We start from the raw sequence: 22,967 nt of genomic DNA on the forward strand, positions 1-22,967 counted from the left end.
AGCCCTAGTCGCACTGTGTGGAGAAAAAACAGTAATACTCGCCTAACGAGTGCCGTCCGGGTCCCTCCCGCTGCTCTCCGGCGGTCCTGCAGGCTTCTGTGCAATTATCAGCACCAACAGAGCATCTCTTGTTGCCCGATGAACCAATCACAGCCCTTCATTGAATGGCTCTGATTGGCTGAGCCATGGCTCTCAAGAACCAATCAGAGCAATCTCTTGCTGAAGGCGAAGTTTTCAATCCCCATTCACACGTACGACAAAGTGGCACAGTCTTATCGCATTGCTACAAATGGCATGTATGTGAAGCCCATGCTTTCCGATGGGTTCCTTCACACCTGCGATGTTTTGTAGCATGTGACAACCCGACACACAAGCCTCGCGGGTCCCGCCATATGCACGCAGTCTTCATTTGGTGTGATTCAACTTTCACAGTAGGAAATCCTACGGTCAAAGCCCTAAACAAGGCCCCAGCTGCAGGGAAAATAACAGTATACATCACCTTAGAGGCGGTCAGCCCGGCCACATCCTCTCCCCAGGTCTCAGCACTATTCTCCTTCATCTCTTCTGGCCGGGGATTGAATAATCCCCGCCTCCTGAAAGTGCTGCTTCTGATTGGCTAACGCTTAGCCAATCACAGCCAGCGCCCACAATCGCAGCCACTCATCGAGGCTGGCTCTGATTGGCTAAGCATTAGCCAATCATAGCCAGCGCTTCCAGCTGGGGGGATTTCTCAATCCCTGGTCAGAAGAGATACAGTTTCAGGGAACAGGGAGAAGCTGCAGTGGAGCCTCAGACAGCGCTTCAAGGTGATGTGTGTTTTTTTCCCCCCCTGCAGCTAGGACTTATTTTCAGGGTAGGGCTTATACTTTGTAGCACAACATACGACTTTGCAGTGCTACAAAATGATTGTATCCCCACAAGAAACTGCAGGGATATCGCACGGACCAGCAATGCAGTGATGCTGTGGTTTTCTCACGGCGATGCCGTGTCGCCCGTGTGAACGAGGCCTCACCAGCAAGAGATGCTCTGTAGGCGACTGACGACTGCAAGCAAGCCAGCAGGAACGCCGGGAGGAATCCATCCGGCACCGGCTAGGTGAGTATGAGACATCCCCCAAAATAAGACCCTGTGCCTCTTTTGGGTCAAAAATTAATATGACAGGGTCTTATTTTTGGGGAGACACTGTGTGCCACTTGGCATTCAGCTTCCTTGGCTGCAAAACCTCATGTCATCGCTGCTGAAACCGCAGTAAATGCAGCGTTAAAAAATGCATATTTTCTTAACCGTCTGTGTGAGGGCGGCCTTAGGATCTGCGACAAGCCGTCCGGAGTTTGGTGCAGATTTACTGTAAATTTTCTACTATAGAAACTTGCTAGGAAATCTGCCACGAGGGAACCTATAGCCTTAAAGGGGATGTCGGGTACAGGACAGCATTCCCCTTAAATAACAAAACAAGCAGTAGGTGCCCCTCCTGTGCTGCATCCCCCTCCCTCCCCCCCGGCATTTGTTGTGGCAAATGTCACCTGACCGCTGCAGCGCCACTGCCCCATTCTCCTGGCATCAGTGCACACCTACTTGGTACCGTGATACCAGGCGTTTAGAAGGGTGGCGCTGCAGCAGTCGGGTGACGTCCTGTGACTATTGTGGGGCTGCAGCGCTGGGTCGCGGTGGCAGAGGAGGGGTGAGTACAGCTCATAATAATATACATACGACACGCAGAGGAGCGTATAGACCGTTCATAATGCAGCTGGACACACATATATACAGTATATACTGGTGTGTACAGTGTAACGGCCCGTTCGCATTGGCGCCTTGGTTTCTGTTTTGGGTCATGCCACCAGTATTACATCTAACGCCGTGCATGGAACCACGGCTGCCAATAAGGGTCCCTTTGGACCGTGTAGCTGTCGTTCCTCGCTGAGCTTGTATTTTGTTTTGCACTCATATTGGCGGGTTTTACTGTACTTTTTGCGCACGCGTGGCATGTTCATCGCGCGGTGGCCGAACACGCTGTGATTTAAATGGCGGTTTAGCCTAAGGAGTTCCAGGTCTATTTTTTGCATTAGATTGCGCTGTGTATTTCGCACCTCCCATAGACTTCTATGGGGAACTTGGGTGCAAAAAAATGCAGCGCGCTGCGTAATATTGTTCACGCTCACAAGAAAAGAAATGGGAACGAACCCACTGAAAGCAGCGGATTCTGTTCTCTGTGCGCAAATGTTGTGCTCTCTGAAATGCTCGCAGATACGCCCGTGTGAGGCCGCGCTAAACGTGTGTTTTGTTTTTCTTTCTCTGCACCCCGCTGTATGCTGGCGGTATGTGTAATGGTATTTCTACACGTCCTCACATATCTAACATATCCCACACGTAGCGGAGCACATACACATGTATGTAGTATGCACCCACACCATGTCTCCAGAAGGGCTCTCCTACACGCAGCGGTGTATGATTCATTGTAGTTCGCTCTCCTCCAGCCCCGGCATTATATTTAGCCCCTCGGAGATGGCTGGCGGCAGCTGCGGGGGCCGCTGTGGCCACGTAGGAGCTGCTGCCGTGCGTTCACCACAATGTGGTGTAATCTAACCTGTATGTGCTTGTGGTATGGCCGCTCCTGTTTCCTCCCTCTGCATATACTGCAGATACTCGGCTTCACTAAAGGTCCTTCTACACGCAACAGTAATCATTCAAACGAGCAAAAGTGAATGATAAGCATTCAGTTTAAACAAGCGCCAATGTCTGACCGAACGGTTCGCGTTTTGCTCTTTGTCCGTTCTCTGCAGGCATGGTCGGCTCGTTGACTAATCACTCAGTCCCTCTCATCACTCATACAGCCGGTGCCAATGCCGGCTCGTCTAAGAGGACCCTCACGCCGCTCCCACACAGGCGCTTGTAACAATGCTGCGTTCTTTAACACAGCGCTCACTGCGTTTCAGCACAGTTATATAGGAGGCCAAGCTGATCGTGGCACGATCTATTTCTGTGTGGATCTCACAGAGGCCCGCACACAAATGTCAGTAGTGACGGGCCGGCTCCGCTCTGCACATGTGTTGGCTGGCCGGCAGCCGGCACATGGCAGAGACGGAAGATGCCAGGAGCATGTGGGCCGCAGGTCTCTGCAGCGGCACAAGTCTACATCCCGCTGCAAGAATTCTCGCGGCGGGATCCAACCCGGCCGTCTGCAGACGGCCAATGCCAGAACTGAAAAAACGCAGTCAAAAACGCGGTGACCGCAGCGCTGAACACGAACCCCATTCATTTCAATGAGTAAACGTTGCCTTTTAAACCGCAGAAACGCGTGAAAATAGAGCAGACGGCGCTGGATAAATGCTGTGTATTAGCGATGTCCGAGAAGCCCACCAATGGCGGAGTTGGACAGCGTTTAGCGCTGCGCTGAACACACAGCGATGAACCCTGGAAAAGACGCATGTGTGAGGGTGGCCTTAGTGAGTGCAATGAGGAGATTAGATTGTGAGCTCCTGGGCCCAGCTCCTCTGTAGCAGGCTGTATGAGTATAGTGACTACACTAAGAGGTCGCTGCCATTACTGTGGGTACGCCCAATACCCCTGTCTACCGTTGGAGCCTGTAGTAATGGTTCTATCCTGGTATTTGTAGTTCTCCACTGCCTGATGATGGCAGTAGTGGTTGAAATCATCCCCTATTCTCCTTGGAATCGGCTCATTTTGGGGGCTTTTATTGCAAAGGATTTGTCCAACCTGGATGACGTCTTCAGGACTGCGCCTCTGACAGCGAGATTATATTGTATGGAATTCGCAGATAAACAGTAATTACGGCACCTACGGGGAGGGAAGTCACCGGCCGCCCAGCGACTAACGGTTGTGGCGGGGGTGTCCTGGGAATCTTATCCGTACGGACCGCACACTGACCCATTGATTTACATTGGTGTATGCAGATGTAGCGCGTGAAAAACATCACAGAATGTTCTTTTTTTGGTCCATATTCACGGCCCAAACCTTTGGGAGCATTAAAAAGGATAAATACACAGCAAGCGCACATTAGCGGCCGCGTTTACTGCATATTATTTTTTTTTTTTTGCGCATCCGATTTTCTTGTGGGTTGGGACAAATGTAACAAACCTGACGTCCATGGCCCGTTAGTTTACGGCGCTCATAACGTGTTCTTTCTCTGCGCGTATTACGAGGGAAAACTAGCGGCGTGTGCTATCTTACTGCGTGTTATGTGCGCTTACACGCCAAGGTAGTCTATGGCGATTGGCGTCACGCAGTAAGTATTGCGTACGTGCTATGTGGTCGCGCACAGCCTGCTGGTAAGCGCGGTCATGTGAGCCGGCCTACGGCTGCAGAGCAGCTTGTGTCTTGTGATGCCAAGCATCAGACAAGTCGGGCATCGGGGGGCATTGGCGTGACCTGCTGCTGTGCGGTTTGTGTATTTTTGAAAATCCATTGAAGGCAATGTGGAAGAAACAGAAATGCTTAATTCCTTCTTCTGCTCCAAAAACGCAACGGACACGTGGAATTCATACAGAAATCCCCAAAGCAGATGTGGGCCTGCTGGATTATGGGATTGGCTTCTGGGATGACGTACTGGGCTCCTATAACCTATCGTTGTCCCTCCTTGTACGAATCCTTAATTTATCAGCCCGTGCCCCCCCCCCCCCCCCCCCAAACCAGGGCTTTAGTTTGGGCGCCCGATTTGTAATAGCCATGATGCTGCAGGGAATGTAAAGGGTATGGGCAGCCTATTGCAAAGCCTGATGGGAGTTGTAGTTTTGCAGCAGTTGGAGAGCAGCTCACTCTGATCTACTTCTGCATTTACCCTGATGGGAGGTATAGAAGGGGTCGTCTGAGGGATGGCCCTATAATTAGTAGGATCCGGCCTGGTGAGACACTAATGACGGGTGACTAGTGCTGGGAGTGTCCATCGGGCCCCTGTGACTCACAAGCAGCTCATTGTCCACAGACGTCTGGCGGGCAGCGGTGCCCGCAGGGCTCACAGCCAGTTCTCTGCCCTTCATAACATGTGCTGACAGACAAATGGCATTTAAACCTGCCATCATTACTTCCATTCATATGCGCCAGAGGGTCACTGGCACGGGAGCGGACAACTGTTCAGATGATGGTCTGTGCCCATACAGATGGCTTCTCTGTTTATACATGTGGGGGGGGCTGCTGAGCAGCACCTCTATACCTCTATGTACTGATAACAGCGATCAGCTGATGCCCGAGCTACTTACAAGAATACTCACGTGGCCAATGCCCGGGCATGAACGTCGTCAGTTGCTCACTTCTCCTTGGCACAGTTTTGCCAGTCTGTTCTGCCGTTGTGTCCAATCTGTGACCCTCCAGCTGTTGCAAAACTACAACTGCCAGCATGCCCTGACAGCGTTCAGCTGTTAGGGCATGCTGGGAGTTGTAGTTTTCCATCAGCTGGAGAGACCTAGGTTGGGGTACACTGCTGGTTATCTGGGGCTCCTGCACACCCCACCTGTTACACTGCAGGCCGGCTGTCTTTGGTGGCTGCACCCACTCTCAGACCGTGTCATTTAGGTCCTCCATAACCTCACCCCTGTGTGATGCGTATCATCTGCTTGTAAACGGCATAGCTGCATCATAACTGTTTATATGGAGCCTTTACTTCAGCTTAACACCCACTACCATCACACAGCTGAGGGTTTGTTACAGCGAGTCAGGGCCCTCTCTGCCTAAGGGCTCCTTCAAGCTGGCGATCTCTATTTGGCAGTGAGAACATCGCATCTTTTCCCCTGATTTCTGCTTTTTTTCACTAAAAGATCACTGCTGCTTGCGACTTTCCTCCGATTTTTCTTGTGAGACGGACAATAGGACCTTCTAATGTTAACACAAACAAGTTCTTGCATTGCGATGCGATAAAAAGGAGGCTCCATAGGGAAACATTGGGAGATGGGCAAAACGCAGGAAGATGGGCAAAACGCAGGAAGATGGGCAAAACGCAGGAAGATGGGATCATGCTGTGACTTATTTTTTTTTGTTTTTCACATCGCAGATGGGAGTAAACCCATTGGAAATCATTGGTTTCCTAATTCTGGTTCGTGGGACTGTGCAGGCAGCCTTACCATTCATTATCGGCATATATCTCCATTGCGGACCTCCGGGGATGCCGAGTCTCTGACCTCCATGTTGTCTTTCTCTCTTCAGGGCGGATACTTTCCGGAACATGTGCGGTCTATGTCCAGCCTGCGATGGCTGAAACTGAACCGGACGGGGCTGTGCTACCTGCCGGAGGAGCTCTCTTCTCTGCACAAGCTGGTAAGCAATGAGAAGGAATTGTCCCGCCCCGTCAAGCCTTCTCTGTTCTTCCGTTATTGACCCCTATGTAGGTAAAGAGTTTGGCAGCCGTTCCAGTGCCCATAGGGGCGGTCACACGGCTTTCCACATTGCAGATCAGTCTACGTGCTTAGGCCATTACATCCTATTGTGTTAACCCTTTCCAATCCACTGTCTGACGTCTTCCAACATTCTGATTTGAAGACTGTATAGTTCCGATGTCGGAGGACGTCCGTCAGGGTATTCTCACTGTATATTACTGGCAGCTCTGTTGTCGGGGGGCCTCTCCAGCATGTCCCATACCACAGTACTCATATTCCTCCGTCTCCTCGGCAGAACAAGAGAATTGCAAACTAGATCAAATATCAAGATGCAATGGATTTCTCTTGGCTGATATCTGCCCTGCATCAAAACTGATCAAATAGCCCCTGGTGTCTCATGCTATCTAGCATTCATTCAGACTAAAGGCCCATTTACACGGAACGATGATCGCTAAAAAAAATCACTACAAGGCGATCGTTGGGTCTAAATGCGTGCCCATCGTGCACGTTTCGGGCACTGCTAGCTGATCGTTAAGTTCAGTCCAACCTAAAAATCGTCCTTCAGCCTTGTCAGCAGTTCCCCACGGGGAGTGCTGATAGCATTGTTTCCTGCTGGAAAACAAAGGAGCTGAGCTCCGATAAGAGCCCTCGGGCTATTAACTGCATTCAGTGAAGGCTTCATTTGCACACTTAATTGCTCTTAAGTAGCTGAGTAGTTAAATGCTTCATGCAAAATGATCGCTCAAAGCTGTCACTTAAACTGTAGTTTGAGCGATCATCGGGCCGTGTAAATGGGCCTTAAGCATAGACACCCGGCTTGATCAGATCAATCACTGGCTAAGATTTTTGCTTGTGAGTCTAACCTAGCCTATGGTGGAGGATAGATTAAACTACGGTAGCTTTCAGAGCCCCCAACCCCCCCCCCCCCCCCTTCCCCTCTCTCCCCAAAAAAAGGAAAATGCAACCAAAAGAAAATAAATTTTAAAAGTCAGCCCATAATCTGGATAGTAGACCGTGTGAGGGCTCTCATCTGAGCCCAGACTATATAGTGTGCCAAACCCCACCTGCTGGGAGTACCTTGTACAGAGTCATCAAAGCCCGGGCCAAACTATACATGTAAACTACATCTTAACAGCTATCCATTCCAGCTAATCAGTGCGATCTACCTCCGTGATTCAAACGGTCTTTGGCGCGGGGGGGGGGGGGCTATGCAACTCATCCCATATTATTATCATTTAGTCCATAACTGTCATATATGGATAAAATGCTAAACACATAATCGTAACCTGCTGCTTCAGTAGCCGCGGTGACCGAGCCCCACATAGGTCTAATACCGCCTCTCTACACGGTCCCACGTCACTAATTGGCCAGGAATCCATCATCCGAGCGCGCCCTCCTGACGTCAGTGCGCTTTATCATGTGTTAGAGCGTGATGACGCGACTACAGGGCGCCGTGTGCCACCGCCATCTTGATTACTGCCGGAGGGGAGCTTTTCTGGTCTGGAGCGTAGAGATAATCTGAAGACCCCCCTCCGAGGCCCAACAGATGACGGAGGGGAAAAGCTGTAAAACCAAGAATATTTCTATCCCCATTAATAATCTATCATCTGTTTGCGTTACCAGTGCGCGGTTATACTGATAATGTCCTGGATGGTCATTCATATATTTAATCTACTAAAGGACAAACTGATGAAACGACAGGCGGTTATAATGCTGAATAGATATCCTTGTGAGCTGTTAGGTGGGCTCAGTGACTTCCTGACGATCCGTGATATTCGCGGAGAAACATGTTGAAGAAGAATCAGACATGAGAGCTCAAACGTTTAAAAATTCGAGATCTAACTATATCCATATTACAGCTGTATCCCGCTCCCTGATAACAGGCTGGGTATGAGCACAGAGCGGTCCAGCTCTGTTCTCCATACCCCATTTGGAGCGCTCGGCTGTATAACAGCCAGGCGCTCCGTGCAGTAAACAGCTGGATGCAGAAGACAAACGGGGACACACCACTTGTTTTCTGCGTCCTCCACTCCCAGCACTTGGCTGTATAACAGCCAGGCGCACCGAGCAGCGACCGGCTGTATGCAGAAAACGAGCCGGGATGATCCGCTTGTCTTCTGCATCCTCCGCTGGCAGCGCAAGGTTTGAGCGATCACCTTGCGCTGTAAATGGCACAACAATTATCGCTCAAATGACTTCTTTTGAGCGATAATCGTTGTTTCTAAATGGGCCTTTAGTGTACCCTTATGTGTGTATGTGAATAATTGTCAAGGTATTATGGCAGGGTGCGCTAATCAAGGAAAGCAATTAAAGGGGTCTTCCTATGTGGGACTTTTATGTCTTACCCCCAGGATGTAGCATAAAAAGCCTGAGGGTTCTGCACCTATGAGGGGGTGCCAACAGGTCCTCTGCTTTGACCACAAACAACATAACGCAATGACATTTCACAGCTATTCTACATCGTCAATGCACTTTATCAGGAAGTGTTATGTGATGCACAGCTGTGATCGTAGACCCCTTTGGAAGGTCCATAAATGGTCTCCCATGTTTATCCCAGACGACAGACGCCATCACTATGGATGACAACTTCTGCGCTTTGAACCTCTTTGTATGAGGGGAGCCACTGTGTCTCCATTCTTTTGATTCAGGATCATACATCAAAACCCATATCTCATCCGTTGTCATCAGTCGAGATAGGAAAGCATCAGCACCCCGCCGAAAACTGCAGAATTCTCCAGGAGGCTTACACTCTGCACGCTTTTGATCTGCTAACAAACATGTCATGACCCACGTGGCAGACGCCTTCCTCATGTCCAGATGATCATCAATCATGGAGCCCACTCTTCCTCCATGATTGTTCAGAGGCTCGGTTTTCGTCTTAGCAGAAATTCGTCAGTCTTCCAGAATCATTTCATGGATGGCGTCTGTGGTTTCTGGAACGGTCACCACCGGAGGTCTCCTGGGACAGTCTTCATCATCAGGGTTGAGGGGGCCAGTTTTAAGTTTGACAAACTAATTTTTCACTGTGGAGTACAAAGTGCAGTTGTCACCTGCTGGTTGCCCCGTGTCACCTGCTGGTTGCCCCGTGTCACCTGCTGGTTGCGCCGTGTCACCGAGAAGGTCTTTGGCCGACATCCCTTTTAGGAACGGAAACGTCATTGCTGCTCTGGTCTCCTTTGCAGAGAAATCTGCTGCCATCTTGTCTTCAGACCTGCATAACATAAGACTCGCATGTGAGATCAGGCCAGAATTGACTCACCAAGTAGTGCAAAGATTGAATTTCATGAGGATATAACTTAAATAAAAGTCAGACGTATCCGCACCCTCTCGTATCTCCAGAATTCAGCTGTTTCCATAAGTCCTATAGAAGTGAATAGGGGTCATGGAAATGGCGAAGTACGGGAAGGCATGAGTTACAGAATCGGCGTAGCTCGCTATGCTATTTCTATAACCACTATTTACTCTGTGGGAGTTAGAGAAACGGGGTAAGACGGACCGATCTGATGTTTCCGTACTTCCGAGCCACCCTGCCTGCAGAGTACTGGTGAGCATTCCCATCACAGCCATGTTGGGCTGGGACGAGAATACCCCTTTACATTTTTAACCCTTGCTTTGCAAATCTGTCATCAAGAGTTTGTACTCCTTCAGTTCATCCTGACCAAAGTTCTGCTAATATATAAATATGACTTGCCATATGTAAGTTAGTAGTATTAAAGGGGAAAAAAAGAAGTGTATTCACCAATTCGGGAGGAGGAGAGATAGGATGTCGGACGCAGGGCAGCTCATTAGTATATGGCGCTCACACTCTTTGGACAGGAGGTTTACCGGTACGGGGCACTTTTTTAAAAAACCGTTAATACAGAAAGACTACCCCTATATTAGGTTATATGACTGGATTAGCTGTTTTGATGTGTAAACAGCCATGACGGGGTCCCTTTAAGTCCTGATGTGTATTGATAAACTGTATTCCTCTTCTCCAGGAGCACCTGTCAGTGAGCCACAACAGCCTGACCACGTTACATGGGGAGCTCTCGTCCCTACCCTGCCTGCGGGTAAGTAGCCCTGGCCTTCTCCCTGGTATCCTTATTGGTTTCTCTGCTGCACAAATATACGTTGTTGTTCATTTTCTGTTAGCTCATTAGTTGCTTTACTCTTCGTTCCCAGGCAATCGTAGCTCGTGCCAACAGCCTGAAGAATTCTGGGATCCCGGATGACATCTTCCAGCTGGATGACTTGTCTGTCCTGGTAGGTATGGGGCACGGATGTGGGCTGTGCTCATCACTACATAAGTGGCTGCTGCAGATCCGGCTTCCTGCTGGACTGTAAGGGGCGCTTCTGAAAAGTGCACCACATATATCGGCCTGCTGCGGTATGTGATAGTCTGTTGCATAGCCGGGAAGCATGCCCCCTTTGCACCCATCAGAAGGTCGAGCAGCCAGATGTTAATGTTCCAATTAGTCTTCTACTACCGGTCTGGTTATTAGATTACTCTAAGCTAAAACTTCATAGGAAAAAAAAAAATGTCACTTTGCCTTGCAGGACCTGAGTTATAACCAGCTGACGGAGTGTCCACGAGAGCTGGAAAATGCTAAAAACATGCTGGTCCTCAACCTCAGCCATAACAGGTGAGATGTCTCTATTCACTGCCTTGAAGGGATTTCCCATTAAGTGTAGCTGAACTTTCAACAAACCTCTGACATGTCGTCATAGTGAAGTTTTGATCGTAGGAGGTCCCGGTGCTGAGACTTCACCAATTGCTAAAACAGAAGTGTTCGTCTGAGCGCTGTGCCCGTCTGTCTCTCCTCGGAGCAGTGTACATCCTCAATAGGAGTCTGTACTTGCTGATCAAAGACAATGGGGCACAGCATTTGGATAAATGCTTTTGCCCCTTCGTTTTATTCATTGGTGAGGGTGCCGGCCCCCAGGCCTGTAACCAGCAAAACTTCTGTTGTGTCACTATGTGTTGAAAATGTAGTTACCCTTTAAAGGGAACCTATCACCCCTATCTCTCTTCTAGGGCTTACTTCACTAGCCAGCAGGGTATGAAAAATCAATCACTTTTACTGCCCTGTGGTTTCCTCAGTTATCCCACTTCTCCATATGTAAATCAGCAGTAAAGATTACTGATTACTACAAAGTTTGTTGGTTTTTTTTGTTTTTTTTTTAAAGGGCTTTATTTGTCTTTTGCAACAGAAACAAACATAACCAGAGAACAAAGCCGTCATGGTACTCGTTTGTCACAACAGTATTACATATACATAATTATAGCTGAGGTTAAGATCCTAGTTGAATTTCTAGTATAAGCCGAACCAACAGTGACCGTCCCGTTTACAGACATGAGTCATAGAGCTTTTCTTAGGCTGTGGTAACAGTCAGGGTCACGCAGCGAGAACAGATCTTCTCGAATTGGTGCGGGCACTTCCATTTACTGCAAAGCTTTTTGGTGCATCTTGTTAAAAGGAAATGTTCATTCAAGCTTCTGTCAATAAATTAAAATGTATCTTTCCATCGCTCAACGTTACTTCCCTACACGTGACAACGAGATTGGGGTGCCGGAGGACCAAAGCCTGGGTTTGAGCCTCGCAGTTTAAAGGGGTTGTCCCGCGCCGAAGCGGGTTTTTTTTTTTTTTTTCAATATTTCAAGATTCTTGTGGGGAGGTGCCAAGTCTAGCCCATTTAGCATGATGCTTCTCGGTCACATGACTTCACTGATTTGCATACCGAGCGGGATAACTTTGGAACCTAATTATGGAGGTACATAAGTTTATTTGTAAAAGAGAGTTTAAGAAGTGATTGATGTGTCATCCCCGCTGGCCAGTGAGGTTTGTTTTAGGGGTGACATAGTGTTTCTTTTTAAAGAGTTGACTGAGGAAGGCAACCCCCAGACCCCTTTCAGATTGCAACTAGACCAGCTTTAGAAATCCTCCGAGATCAACTGTTATGGGTGAAGCCGCAGCCAGCTATACATCTAATATATGGGTGGGTCCAGACTAAAGGCCCATTTACACACAACAATTATCTATTGAGCGATAATCGTTGTGTCATTTACAGCGCAAGATGATCACTTAAACGTTGAGCGATCACCTTGCACTCTGAGTGGTGTCTTCTGCATCCAGCTTTTTCCCCGCTCCAAGCGCCCAGCTGTTCTACAGCCAAGCGCTCTGAGCGGAGGATGCAGAAGACATGCGGTGTGGCCCTGCTTGTCTTCTGCATCTATCTGTTCTCTGCTTGGAGCGTCGGGTTGTTATACAGCCGAGCGCTCCATGCCAGGTATGGAGAACACAGCTGGACCGCTCTGTTATTCATACCCAGCCCGTTATGAGGGAGCAGGATACAGCTGAAACAATAGTATCAGCTGTATCCCGCTGTGAATCCCTGATAAGGCTCATCGTTGTCTCCCAGCACGCTGAAAGATGACGATGAGCGACGGGGTAACGAAAACTGCACAATGTCAGTGTAGTTACACACAACAATTATTGCTCAAAACATAGTTTTTGAGCGATAATCGTTGTCTAAATGGGCCTTAAAGGGGTTGTCCCGCTCCGAAACGGGGTTTGTTTTTTTTTTTCAACAGCCCCCCCGTTCGGCGCGAGACAACCCCGATGCAGGGGTTAAAACAGAGAACTGGACAGTGCTTACCTGAATCCCCGCGCTCCGGTGACTTCTTACTTACCTTGTGAAGATGGCCGCCGGGATCTTCTCCCTCGGTGGACCGCAGGGCTTCTGTTCGGTCCATTGCCGATTCCAGCCTCCTGATTGGATGGAATCGGCACGGGGCGGAGCTACCAGGAGCCGCTCTCCGGCACGAGCGGCCCCATTCAGAAAAGAAGAAGACCCGGACTGCGCAAGCGCGTCTAATCTGGCGATTAGACGGCTCCATGGAGATGAGGACGCTAGCAACGGAACAGGTAAGTGAAAAATTTCTTATAACTTCTGTATGGCTCATAATTAATGCACAATGTACATTACAAAGTGCATTAATATGGCCATACAGAAGTGTATAACCACACTTGCTTTCGCGGGACAACCCCTTTAAGTATAAGACCATAGTATAATGAGACCAGCTGATTGTTGAGACACAGTAGGCCACATATCCCTAACAACCAGCCTGTCAGACAAGACTAAGTTTATATGTCAAATAATTTTGGCAGAGAGCCCCTCTAAATCTCTGTGTATTTAGTGCTAACGTTCATATGACGAGTTTCTTGAAGTCTTTATGTTCTACTCCTCCACAGTGTTGACAACATCCCCAATCAGCTGTTCATTAATCTGACTGACCTGCTGTATCTGGATCTCGGTGACAACAAGCTGGACAGTTTGCCTCCACAGATGCGAAGACTGGTGCATCTGCAGACCCTCATCCTCAATAATAACCCCCTGATGCACGCCCAGCTCCGGTCAGGATGCCCCTTCAATGCTCTTGTATCTCACGCTATTGATCTGGTAACCTTTCATAACCACTGATTCTCTATCCTGTTAACAGGCAACTTCCTGCCATGGTCGCCCTGCAGACACTGCATTTAAGGAACACACAACGAACACAGAGCAATCTACCCACATCCCTGGAAGGCCTTGCTTATTTAGCGGGTAAACGACTGCTATCATTTACAAGGCAGTAATTCCTCTTCACCGTGCTTTATTTACAATATTTCCTATAGTTGGTTCCTGCATTGGGAGGGTCAGACCTGCGGACCTTCACTACTGCATAGAATAGATATGCAATCTGTTGAGTCATAAATGTTTATAGTGGGAACGTTTATTTAAAGGGTAACTGTCACTAGGTTCATGCTGTCTAAACGACAGGCAGCATGAACCCGAGACAGGTATGTACATTGCAGGCATGTATGTTTTATTCTGAAAGGCTGTAGCCTTTTAGAATAATCATACTTTGAAGATCCGCTCTGAACAGAGCTCGGAGTCACTGGGGTGGTGCCGCCGCTGGTCTCTTCTGCCTGCATCATCTCGAGTGATGGCTCTTTCCTTATACATAAACAAAGAGAGAGCTGTCAGTCTAGGCCAGTGGTGGCGAACCTGTGGCACGCGCTGTCGCCGGCAGCTCACCACGTTAGTAGTCAATACCAGCAGAGGCCGCGGCCCCTCTGCTGGTATTCACTTACTGCGCTGCTAGCGGCGCTGATCCCGGCACACACTGTGACGTCAGTGTGAAGCCGGGCTCCGCCTTCCCCTCCCCTGACGTCTCCTCTTAGGTTCCGTGAGAGCAGGGGGAGGAGGCGTCCGGCAACACACTGACGGCACAGTGTGCACCTGCGATCATCGCTGCTGGCGGCGCCGGGCAGAAGAATAGCGGAGCTTCCACGAGGATGAGGGTGTAAGTATATGGGCCTCAGGGGGGAACTGTCACTGCTGGGGGCCGCTGTGGGGGCACAATTATTACTGGGGCCACTGTGGGATGTCACTATTGTACTCGGGACTCCTATGGGGTCTAACTATTATACTCAGGGCCGCTGCAGCATCTCACTATTATACTGGGGGCCGCTGTGGGGGGTCACTATTACCGCGGGGGCCGCTGTGGGATGTCACTATAATCACGCTGCCGCTCTGGGGGATGTCTCTATTACCGCAGGGACTGCTCTGGGGAATGTCACTATAACTGCTGATGTATGTTTACATGCGGCAGAAATGGGCAGGGCTGTTTCAAAATAGACAGCATGCAGATTTTGACTGCTTTTTGGATACAGAAATGCTGCAGAATTTGCGACAGAAATTTCTGCTGAGGACATTTTGCAGCATTTCCGCATCCAAAAACCAGTCAAAATCTGCACACTGTCTATTTTGAAGCAGGCTTGTCCTTTTTAGAACGATGGGAGTCAAATAGTACATCGTGATAAGCCCCGCCCCCTGACGTGTTGGCACTTTGCGATAAATAAGTGGGTTTTGGGTTGCAGTTTGGGCACTCGGTCTCTAAAAGTTTCGCCATCACTGGTCTAGGCAATCCTGTTGGGGAGAGGTCGGTGCTACATTGCCTCGTGACTTGGAGCGGGTCTTCAAAGTAACGTTTGTTCCGAAACATACATCCCCTCAATATATATACTACCCATGGTTCAGGTAGCGTGAACCTACTGACAGGGTCCCTTTAAGTTTACTAGCCACTGCTCATTTTTTGAACTCTTAACTCCTTACAGACGTTGACTTGTCCATGAATGACCTGACCCGGGTCCCTGAGTGCCTGTACACACTTGCCAACTTGAAACGCCTCAACCTCAGCAGCAACCAAATCTCTGAACTTTCACTGTGTATCGATCAGTGGACTCAGCTCGAGACCCTCAACCTCTCCCGCAATGAGCTAACCTCTCTTCCGGTACGTACCATAACTGTACCATAAGAACAGATTAATATTGCAGTCAGTATTGTATGCACCCATTGCTCTATGCGTTAGACCTGCTTATTCTCTGCTTGCACTTTGGTTCCAGTCTGCCATCTGCAAGTTATCCAAGCTGAAGAAACTCTACCTAAACTCCAACAAGCTGGACTTCGATGGGATCCCATCGGGAATAGGCAAACTCTGCAATCTGGAGGAATTTATGGCATCCAACAATAACCTGGAACTCATCCCTGAGAGTCTGTGCAGGTAATGTAGCTGCCTGTAGGGGATTCAGGACCTAGGCCTATTTACGTGGGACGTCCGACAGTCGTCCCAGCAATAATCACTCCTGTGCTTTCAGTGAATGGAGGTGGAGAGGGATGGAAATCGCTCCAACCGCCTGCCCCTCATTTGATTTTCTTGCCTGCCAACACTGAACGATAAGCAAACAAATTGTTGTTTGTCGTTCAGTCGCCGACCGTGTTTACACTGAATGGTTAACGTTCAGATTACTGCTATCCAGCAAGAATATGAATGGTGTGTCAATGTAAAAAGCCCTCAACTGGGGGAGATTGATGTGGAGGGTTTATGGATCTTATCTGTTCTTTTCAGATCAAGCAAATTGCGGAAGCTGGTCCTAAATAAAAACCGTCTGGTCACATTGCCAGAGGCCATCCACTTCCTGCCAGAGTTAGAGGTAGGTAACGCCACCCACGTGTTACTGTTACCTACTCTTTCTGCCTCCAGCTGCCCCCAGACTGTTTAGATCAACCCCCCCTACCATATTGCGGGGTTGGTGTTTTTGCTCTTTAGGTATATGATTTTATTGCCATTTTATGGCTATTTATACACAGAGCTGGAAAGCTAATGTGAGTTCTATATTTTTTGCATCTTTTACCCACCCTCGTCTAGTCTTTTTATTGTTAGTATATTCATTTTAAACCTCTGCTCTGTGACTTATTGCTTTACTTATCACTGACATTTCAGGTCCTGGATGTAAGGGAGAACCCCAACCTTGTGATGCCCCCTAAACCAGCAGACCGTACCTCCGAGTTCTACAACATTGACTTCTCCTTACAGAACCAGTTGCGCCTGGCAGGGGCGTCCCCGGCCACTGTCGCTGCTGCCGCCGCAGCTGCAGGTGGTAAGTGACCAGCTTTAGTGTTTTATACTCCTATCTCCTGTTTTTTTTTTTTAGGCTGAGAGTAGACAGACGCTCATAGTAAAAAGCGTAAAGCATTGGGTCACATTCTCAGCACTGTTAACAACCTTCTTTGCTCTGCTTCCTTGAAGGAGCAGAACAATGACTAATAGAGTCTGTGGGGTTTCAGTCATGGTGTCAGTATCTTCCTGTGTGGCATTAAAGGGGTTGTCCAGGGTTAGAAAAACATGGTTACTTACTTCCAAACACTGCGCCACACTTGTGGTGGGACTTCTGAGGCAGATGAGAACTAGGCTCTAAGTTATTGTCTGTGTCCAAACTTTCAGCTGGAAGTGTAACAAAAGATCCCTCAGCAAGGAGGATGCGTTTGAGACGACTGAAGGACTCCTCCAAGGATGACCAGGCCAAGCAGGTGTTAAAGGGGATGTCAGATGTGGCTGAAGAGAAGAACAAGAAGAGTCAGGTGAGCTTCATTGACATCTGACCTCTGACCTCTGAGCTGTAATAAGCGGCATGGTTTAAAAAAGATGTTTTTTGAGCGATAATCGTTGTCTAAATGGGCCTTAAGTATAAGACCATAGTACAACGAGACCAGCTGATTGCTAGAGACACAGTAGGCCACATATCCCTAACAACCAGCCACTCAGACAAGTCTAAGTTTATATGGGAAATAATTTTGGCAGAGAAGCCCCTCTAAATCTCGGTGTGTATTTACTGCTAACGTTCATATGACGAGTTTCTTGATGTCTTTATATCAATAAAAGTGGCATATGCTTTTTTTATACACTGTTCTATGTATTTGCTGTGTAATAAATGTTGTTCTGTAGATAACTTTATTAGCTCTCTGCTGATTTATTGTCCTTTTCTTTCCTTTTCCATGTAGGAGAACGGTGACATGAAATACACAGACCTGAAGACCCGGCGCTGGGATCAGGGCCTGGAAAAGCCGCATTTGGATTATTCAGAGTTTTTCACTGAAGATGTAGGTCAGATCCCAGGTGTCACTGTCTGGCAGATCGAAAACTTTATACCCATCATGGTGGATGAGGCTTTCCATGGGAAGTTCTATGAAGCGGACTGTTACATTGTGCTCAAGGTGAAGAAATGCTGTGTTACGTAATTATGTACCATGTCCTTATCTTCACTACCCCACATGTTGAAGGGATGCTCTTGACATACCACTAAGACGTAAGGCCCATTTAGACACAACGATCATTGCTCAATAGCCATCTTTTGACCGATAATCGTTGGGTGTAAATGTGCCCATCTTTCAGTGTTCTGCCAAACGACTGTGTTCAGTTCTGGTTGAAAACCATAGTTTGGCAGAACAGCTGATAAGCAGGACCGCACTCTGTGCTCTGCCTGTGGAGAGCTGATTACAGCTGATAACATTGTATCAACTGTTCTCAGCTGTTGGCCCCTCCGGCTTATCAAAGCGAAAGTAATCAGGAAATCAGTGGGGTTTTCTGATCCCTTATGTTATACTTGGGTATTCTCAGTATGCCAAGGCACTATAACGGTCAGTTTATTATCGACAGGCAAATCTATTAAGCTGTGCCGATGGACAGATACCTGAGGCAGGCCTAGTGTTTTTTGTTTGTTTTTCTAAGGCCTAAAAATGCACTGGCAACTCCTTGATGCCCCATGATCAAGTAGCAGGGCACCGATTGCATCACCGTTAGCTCCCTTCCTCTGTCAAACTACCTAGATGATGATTTTGATCTCGGCTGTTGCAGTGGAAAGTTGGCTGTATATTACAGCCAGCAGCAGGTTGCATGGACGCAGCGCCTGTGCTTACGCCATCCACTGGACTTTAAGGCGTTTTCAGGCACTAACCTGTTGATGGCCTATCCTCAGGATTGGTCATCAATAGTTGATTGACAGGGGTCTGCCGCTCAGGATTCCTGTCGATCTGTTGAAGTGACAGCGGTGCTCGGATGAGTGGCGCTGGCACTTCAGTGCATACCAAGCACAGCGCTATAACGTGTATGGCGGCTGTGCTAGGTATTGCAGCTCAATCACGTTCACTTGAATAGATTGGAGCTGTTCTAAAGCCACGTGACTGATGGATGTGACATCACGTGACTGATGGATGTGACATCACGTGCCTCAGAAGAGGCTTCAGCACTCTCCTCAATGCCACATCCTCTTCACTCAGCTGACCTCCACCGATCAACTATTTATGACCTATCCTGCGGGTATGTCAATAGTTTAGACCTGGAAAACCCCTTTAAACTGTAGTTTCATTTGTGGGAAGGGGGTTAAACGTCTGTCCAAAATATAGAAATCTCTGAGCTCAAAGATTAGGGGGCAAAATCGTTAGTCAGCACTATCAACCTCTATCTGATGGTCATAAGGGGTCTCTGCTGACAGACCTCTCTGATGTTATTTGACTTGCTTTATTAACCAACTTCATCCACCCTACATGATAAGCGATCTGACTTCCTTCCCTCAGACATTCCTGGATGACAATGGCGGTCTTCACTGGGAGATTTATTACTGGATCGGACAAGAGGCCACACTCGATAAGAAGGCCTGTTCTGCCATCCATGCTGTGAACCTGCGGAATTACCTGGGCGCTGAGTGCCGCTCCATACGGGAAGAGATGGGTGATGAGAGCGAAGAGTTTAGTCAGGTGAGAAACTATTGTAGTTTTAACATATCTGATCAGTAGAAAGGAAACTTGTGCTGTATGGGCCTCTCCTCTTCTAACTTCAGGTGTTCGACAATGAGATTTCCTACATAGAAGGAGGTTCAGCCAGCGGCTTTTATACGGTGGAGGATTCACAGTACATCACCAGGTGAGTGTAGCAGGGAGCTTCCATGTGCAGGGAATGCTGGGAAACTATTTTAAAGGGATTTTTCAGCAACTGAGATATTGATAGCCTATTCTAAGAATAGGTCATCAATATCAGATCGGTGGGTGTCCTCCACTTGGGAATCCCACTGATCAGCCGTACTGAAGTGGTCGCAGCGCTCGATTGAGTGCCACATTCACTTAAATGGATTATAGACACAGTGCTATACGTTTTATAGTGGCTGTGCCTCATTCACCTGAATGGGACTGAGCTGTTCTTGGGTCATGTGACCAATGAAAATGATATCACAGGCCTGAGAAGAGAGCAGGGTACTCGCCTGAGCACCACGGCCTATTCAATCAGCTGGTCAGCAAGGGGTCCTGATCAACAGACCCCCACCAATCCGGTATTAGTGACCCACCTTGACAGCAGCATTTAAAGGGTTATCAGCCACGATCATTGTAAATGCTGTTTCGGGTGGGTGTCAGTTGTCAAAGACAGCCAGCACCAGCTGTGTATGGAGTAGGATCGGCTCCTGGTCCTGCTCCTTGCTAAGTGAATCAAATGAAAATATAGATCAAATACTGATATTTAGTATGTGGGGGTCATTTAGCAATTCTATTGATGTCCACTAGAGCTGGGACCGTGGTACTATGACTACAAGATATAGCTTATGACCAGGTGGAGGCGCTGTTCTCTTGTGCTCAGTTTGACAATTTATGTGGTGTTCTCTCCTCCCAGACTCTATAGAATTTATGGCAAGAAAAATATTCGCTTGGAACCCGTGCCATTAAAAGGCTCCTCTCTGGATCCTCGGTTGGTGCCTTCACCTCTATAAGAATATTGATGATTTGGTAGGATGGCAGGGGCTCTTATATCTAAAATTGTGCGTTTTCAGGTACGTGTTTCTCCTGGACCACGGTCTGGAAATTTACATCTGGAGAGGCTCACAAGCAACGCTCAGTAACACGACCAAAGCCAGGTAAGTACGTTTAATAAGGAGGGAGTCCCAGATCCTCATAGATGGAATTGATAAGTGTTTTATGCAAAAACCTAAACGACATGTTTGCCAATCTGATATGTATGTACAAGCATAAGGTTTCCATTCCATCATTGTGAGTTCTGTGCTGGTCACTAGATGGCGCTATAACAGTAATCATTAACATCCAAGAGGTTGCGTATATGACAGTATTGCATCTGCAGCATAATCTGCTGTATGAATATAGCCTTAGTTTATATGCAGATGGACACATTCTGCTTTGGAAAAATCCAACATGGATCCACCTGATCTGTGGATTTGCACATGCGGTCGCTGTGGATCCACATACAGATTTAGCGCATTTTAAGAAGTGGCATCACCTTTTTTTCCCCTGTGACAAGGATTTTGATATGCACGTGTGGAAAATCCATGTCATATAAACTATGGCCTGGTTTCCCATTGGAATGAATGGGGCACGTGTTTGCACCCCTGAAGATGTTACCAGCAGGGGGTGCACGGCTGGAGCAGGGTAGTTGTGCCGTCTTACAATACGATTACTGGAGCCTCTGTTCTAAGTTTACTCTTCCTTCCACAATCCTCTTGCTTAGACTGTTTGCTGAGAAGATCAACAAAAACGAGAGGAAGGGAAAGGCGGAAATCTTATTACTTGCAGAGGAGCAGGAAACCCCCGAATTCTGGGAAGCACTGGGTGGACAGCCAGATGAGATCAAACCCTGGGTGCCTGAGGACTTCCAGCCGTCTCGCCCCAAACTCTATAAGGTAACTAAACAGCCCATAGATTGCAGGTGAAGTAACTGCTGAGACTTGTAGTTTTACAGATTTCAGCGGCATAGGATTGACCCGCTATGTGTGCTGTTCTTGGTCAGCAGCCTCTAACCAGTCTGTGTTCCCCCTGTAGGTTGGACTGGGTCTGGGGTATCTGGAATTGCCACAGATTAATTACAAGATCTGCGTGGAGCATAAAAAGAGACCGAAAATTGACCTTGTACCGGAGATGAGGCTGGTGAGAACTCTATACTACACCGCACAGGAGAGCCCTCAGCTCCTCTGTACTACACCGCACAGGAGAGCCCTCAGCTCCTCTGTACTACACCGCACAGGAGAGCCCTCAGCTCCTCTGTACTACACCGCACAGGAGAGCCTTCAGCTCCTCTGTACTACACCGCACAGGAGAGCCTTCAGCTCCTCTGTACTACACCGCACAGGAGAGCCCTCAGCTCCTCTGTACTACACCGCACAGGAGAGCCCTCAGCTCCTCTGTACTACACCGCACAGGAGAGCCTTCAGCTCCTCTGTACTACACCGCACAGGAGAGCCTTCAGCTCCTCTGTACTACACCGCACAGGAGAGCCTTCAGCTCCTCTGTACTACACCGCACAGGAGAGCCTTCAGCTCCTCTGTACTACACCGCACAGGAGAGCCTTCAGCTCCTCTGTACTACACCGCACAGGAGAGCCTTCAGCTCCTCTGTACTACACCGCACAGGAGAGCCCTCAGCTCCTCTGTACTACACCGCACAGGAGAGCCCTCAGCTCCTCTGTACTACACCGCACAGGAGAGCCCTCAGCTCCTCTGTACTACACCGCACAGGAGAGCCCCCAGCTCCTCTGTACTACACCGCACAGGAGAGCCCCCAGCTCCTCTGTACTACACCGCACAGGAGAGCCCCCAGCTCCTCTGTACTACACCGCACAGGAGAGCCCTCAGCTCCTCTGTACTACACCGCACAGGAGGGCCCTCAGCTCCTCTGTATAGTACACCCCGCAGCTGTATCAATACATGTATAGCCACTATATACAGTAAGTATGATGAGCAGCTTATTGTTTCTTCATATTCTGCAGCTTCAAAGCCTGCTGGAGACCAAGTCCGTTTACATCCTGGACTGCCACACAGACATATTCATCTGGATTGGAAGGAAGTCTTCTCGCTTGGTCAGAGCGGCTGCTTTGAAGCTGGGACAGGAGCTATGTGGAATGCTACACCGCCCCAAGCATGCCATGGTGATCCGCAACCTGGAGGGCACAGAGTGTCAGGTATGGGCGTCAACATGGTTGACTGCATAGTATAGGTGTCTAGAAATGTTTGGCTGCAGAGAAACCTTCATTCACTTTCTGTCTCTTTAGGTGTTCAAATCCAAGTTTAAGAATTGGGATGATGTCCTGAAGGTGGACTACACCAGAAATGCTGAGAGTGTGGTGCAGACTGTTGGGCTGCAGGGCAAAGTGAAGAAAGATGCAGAAAAGAAGGACCAGATGAAAGCCGACCTCACTGCGCTCTTCCTGCCACGCCAGCCCCCAATGCAGGCGTCAGAGGTGAGACAGGGCAGCCATCTTCGCCCTCTTGTCATAGATGGGTAATCAGC

General features: G+C 48.5%; 1 protein-coding gene across 1 annotated transcript in view; it reads left to right on the plus strand.

The window, feature by feature from the left end:
* FLII (FLII actin remodeling protein) overlaps positions 1-22,967 on the plus strand; it is a 33,916-nt gene that overhangs the window by 4,746 nt on the left and 6,203 nt on the right. Inside the window, exons 2-21 of the mRNA XM_066576666.1 lie at positions 6,154-6,264; positions 10,304-10,375; positions 10,488-10,568; positions 10,863-10,948; positions 13,559-13,720; positions 13,807-13,910; positions 15,467-15,642; positions 15,755-15,912; positions 16,258-16,342; positions 16,633-16,789; positions 17,134-17,270; positions 17,691-17,903; positions 19,263-19,442; positions 19,526-19,608; positions 20,347-20,421; positions 20,504-20,587; positions 21,193-21,364; positions 21,504-21,608; positions 22,447-22,638; positions 22,729-22,917. Coding sequence (XP_066432763.1) covers positions 6,154-6,264; positions 10,304-10,375; positions 10,488-10,568; positions 10,863-10,948; positions 13,559-13,720; positions 13,807-13,910; positions 15,467-15,642; positions 15,755-15,912; positions 16,258-16,342; positions 16,633-16,789; positions 17,134-17,270; positions 17,691-17,903; positions 19,263-19,442; positions 19,526-19,608; positions 20,347-20,421; positions 20,504-20,587; positions 21,193-21,364; positions 21,504-21,608; positions 22,447-22,638; positions 22,729-22,917 — 2,622 coding nt within the window. The remainder of the gene's footprint in view (positions 1-6,153; positions 6,265-10,303; positions 10,376-10,487; positions 10,569-10,862; positions 10,949-13,558; positions 13,721-13,806; positions 13,911-15,466; positions 15,643-15,754; positions 15,913-16,257; positions 16,343-16,632; positions 16,790-17,133; positions 17,271-17,690; positions 17,904-19,262; positions 19,443-19,525; positions 19,609-20,346; positions 20,422-20,503; positions 20,588-21,192; positions 21,365-21,503; positions 21,609-22,446; positions 22,639-22,728; positions 22,918-22,967) is intronic.

Source organism: Eleutherodactylus coqui, chromosome 8, assembly GCF_035609145.1.
Source record: "Eleutherodactylus coqui strain aEleCoq1 chromosome 8, aEleCoq1.hap1, whole genome shotgun sequence".
NCBI classification, from domain to species: domain Eukaryota; kingdom Metazoa; phylum Chordata; class Amphibia; order Anura; family Eleutherodactylidae; genus Eleutherodactylus; species Eleutherodactylus coqui.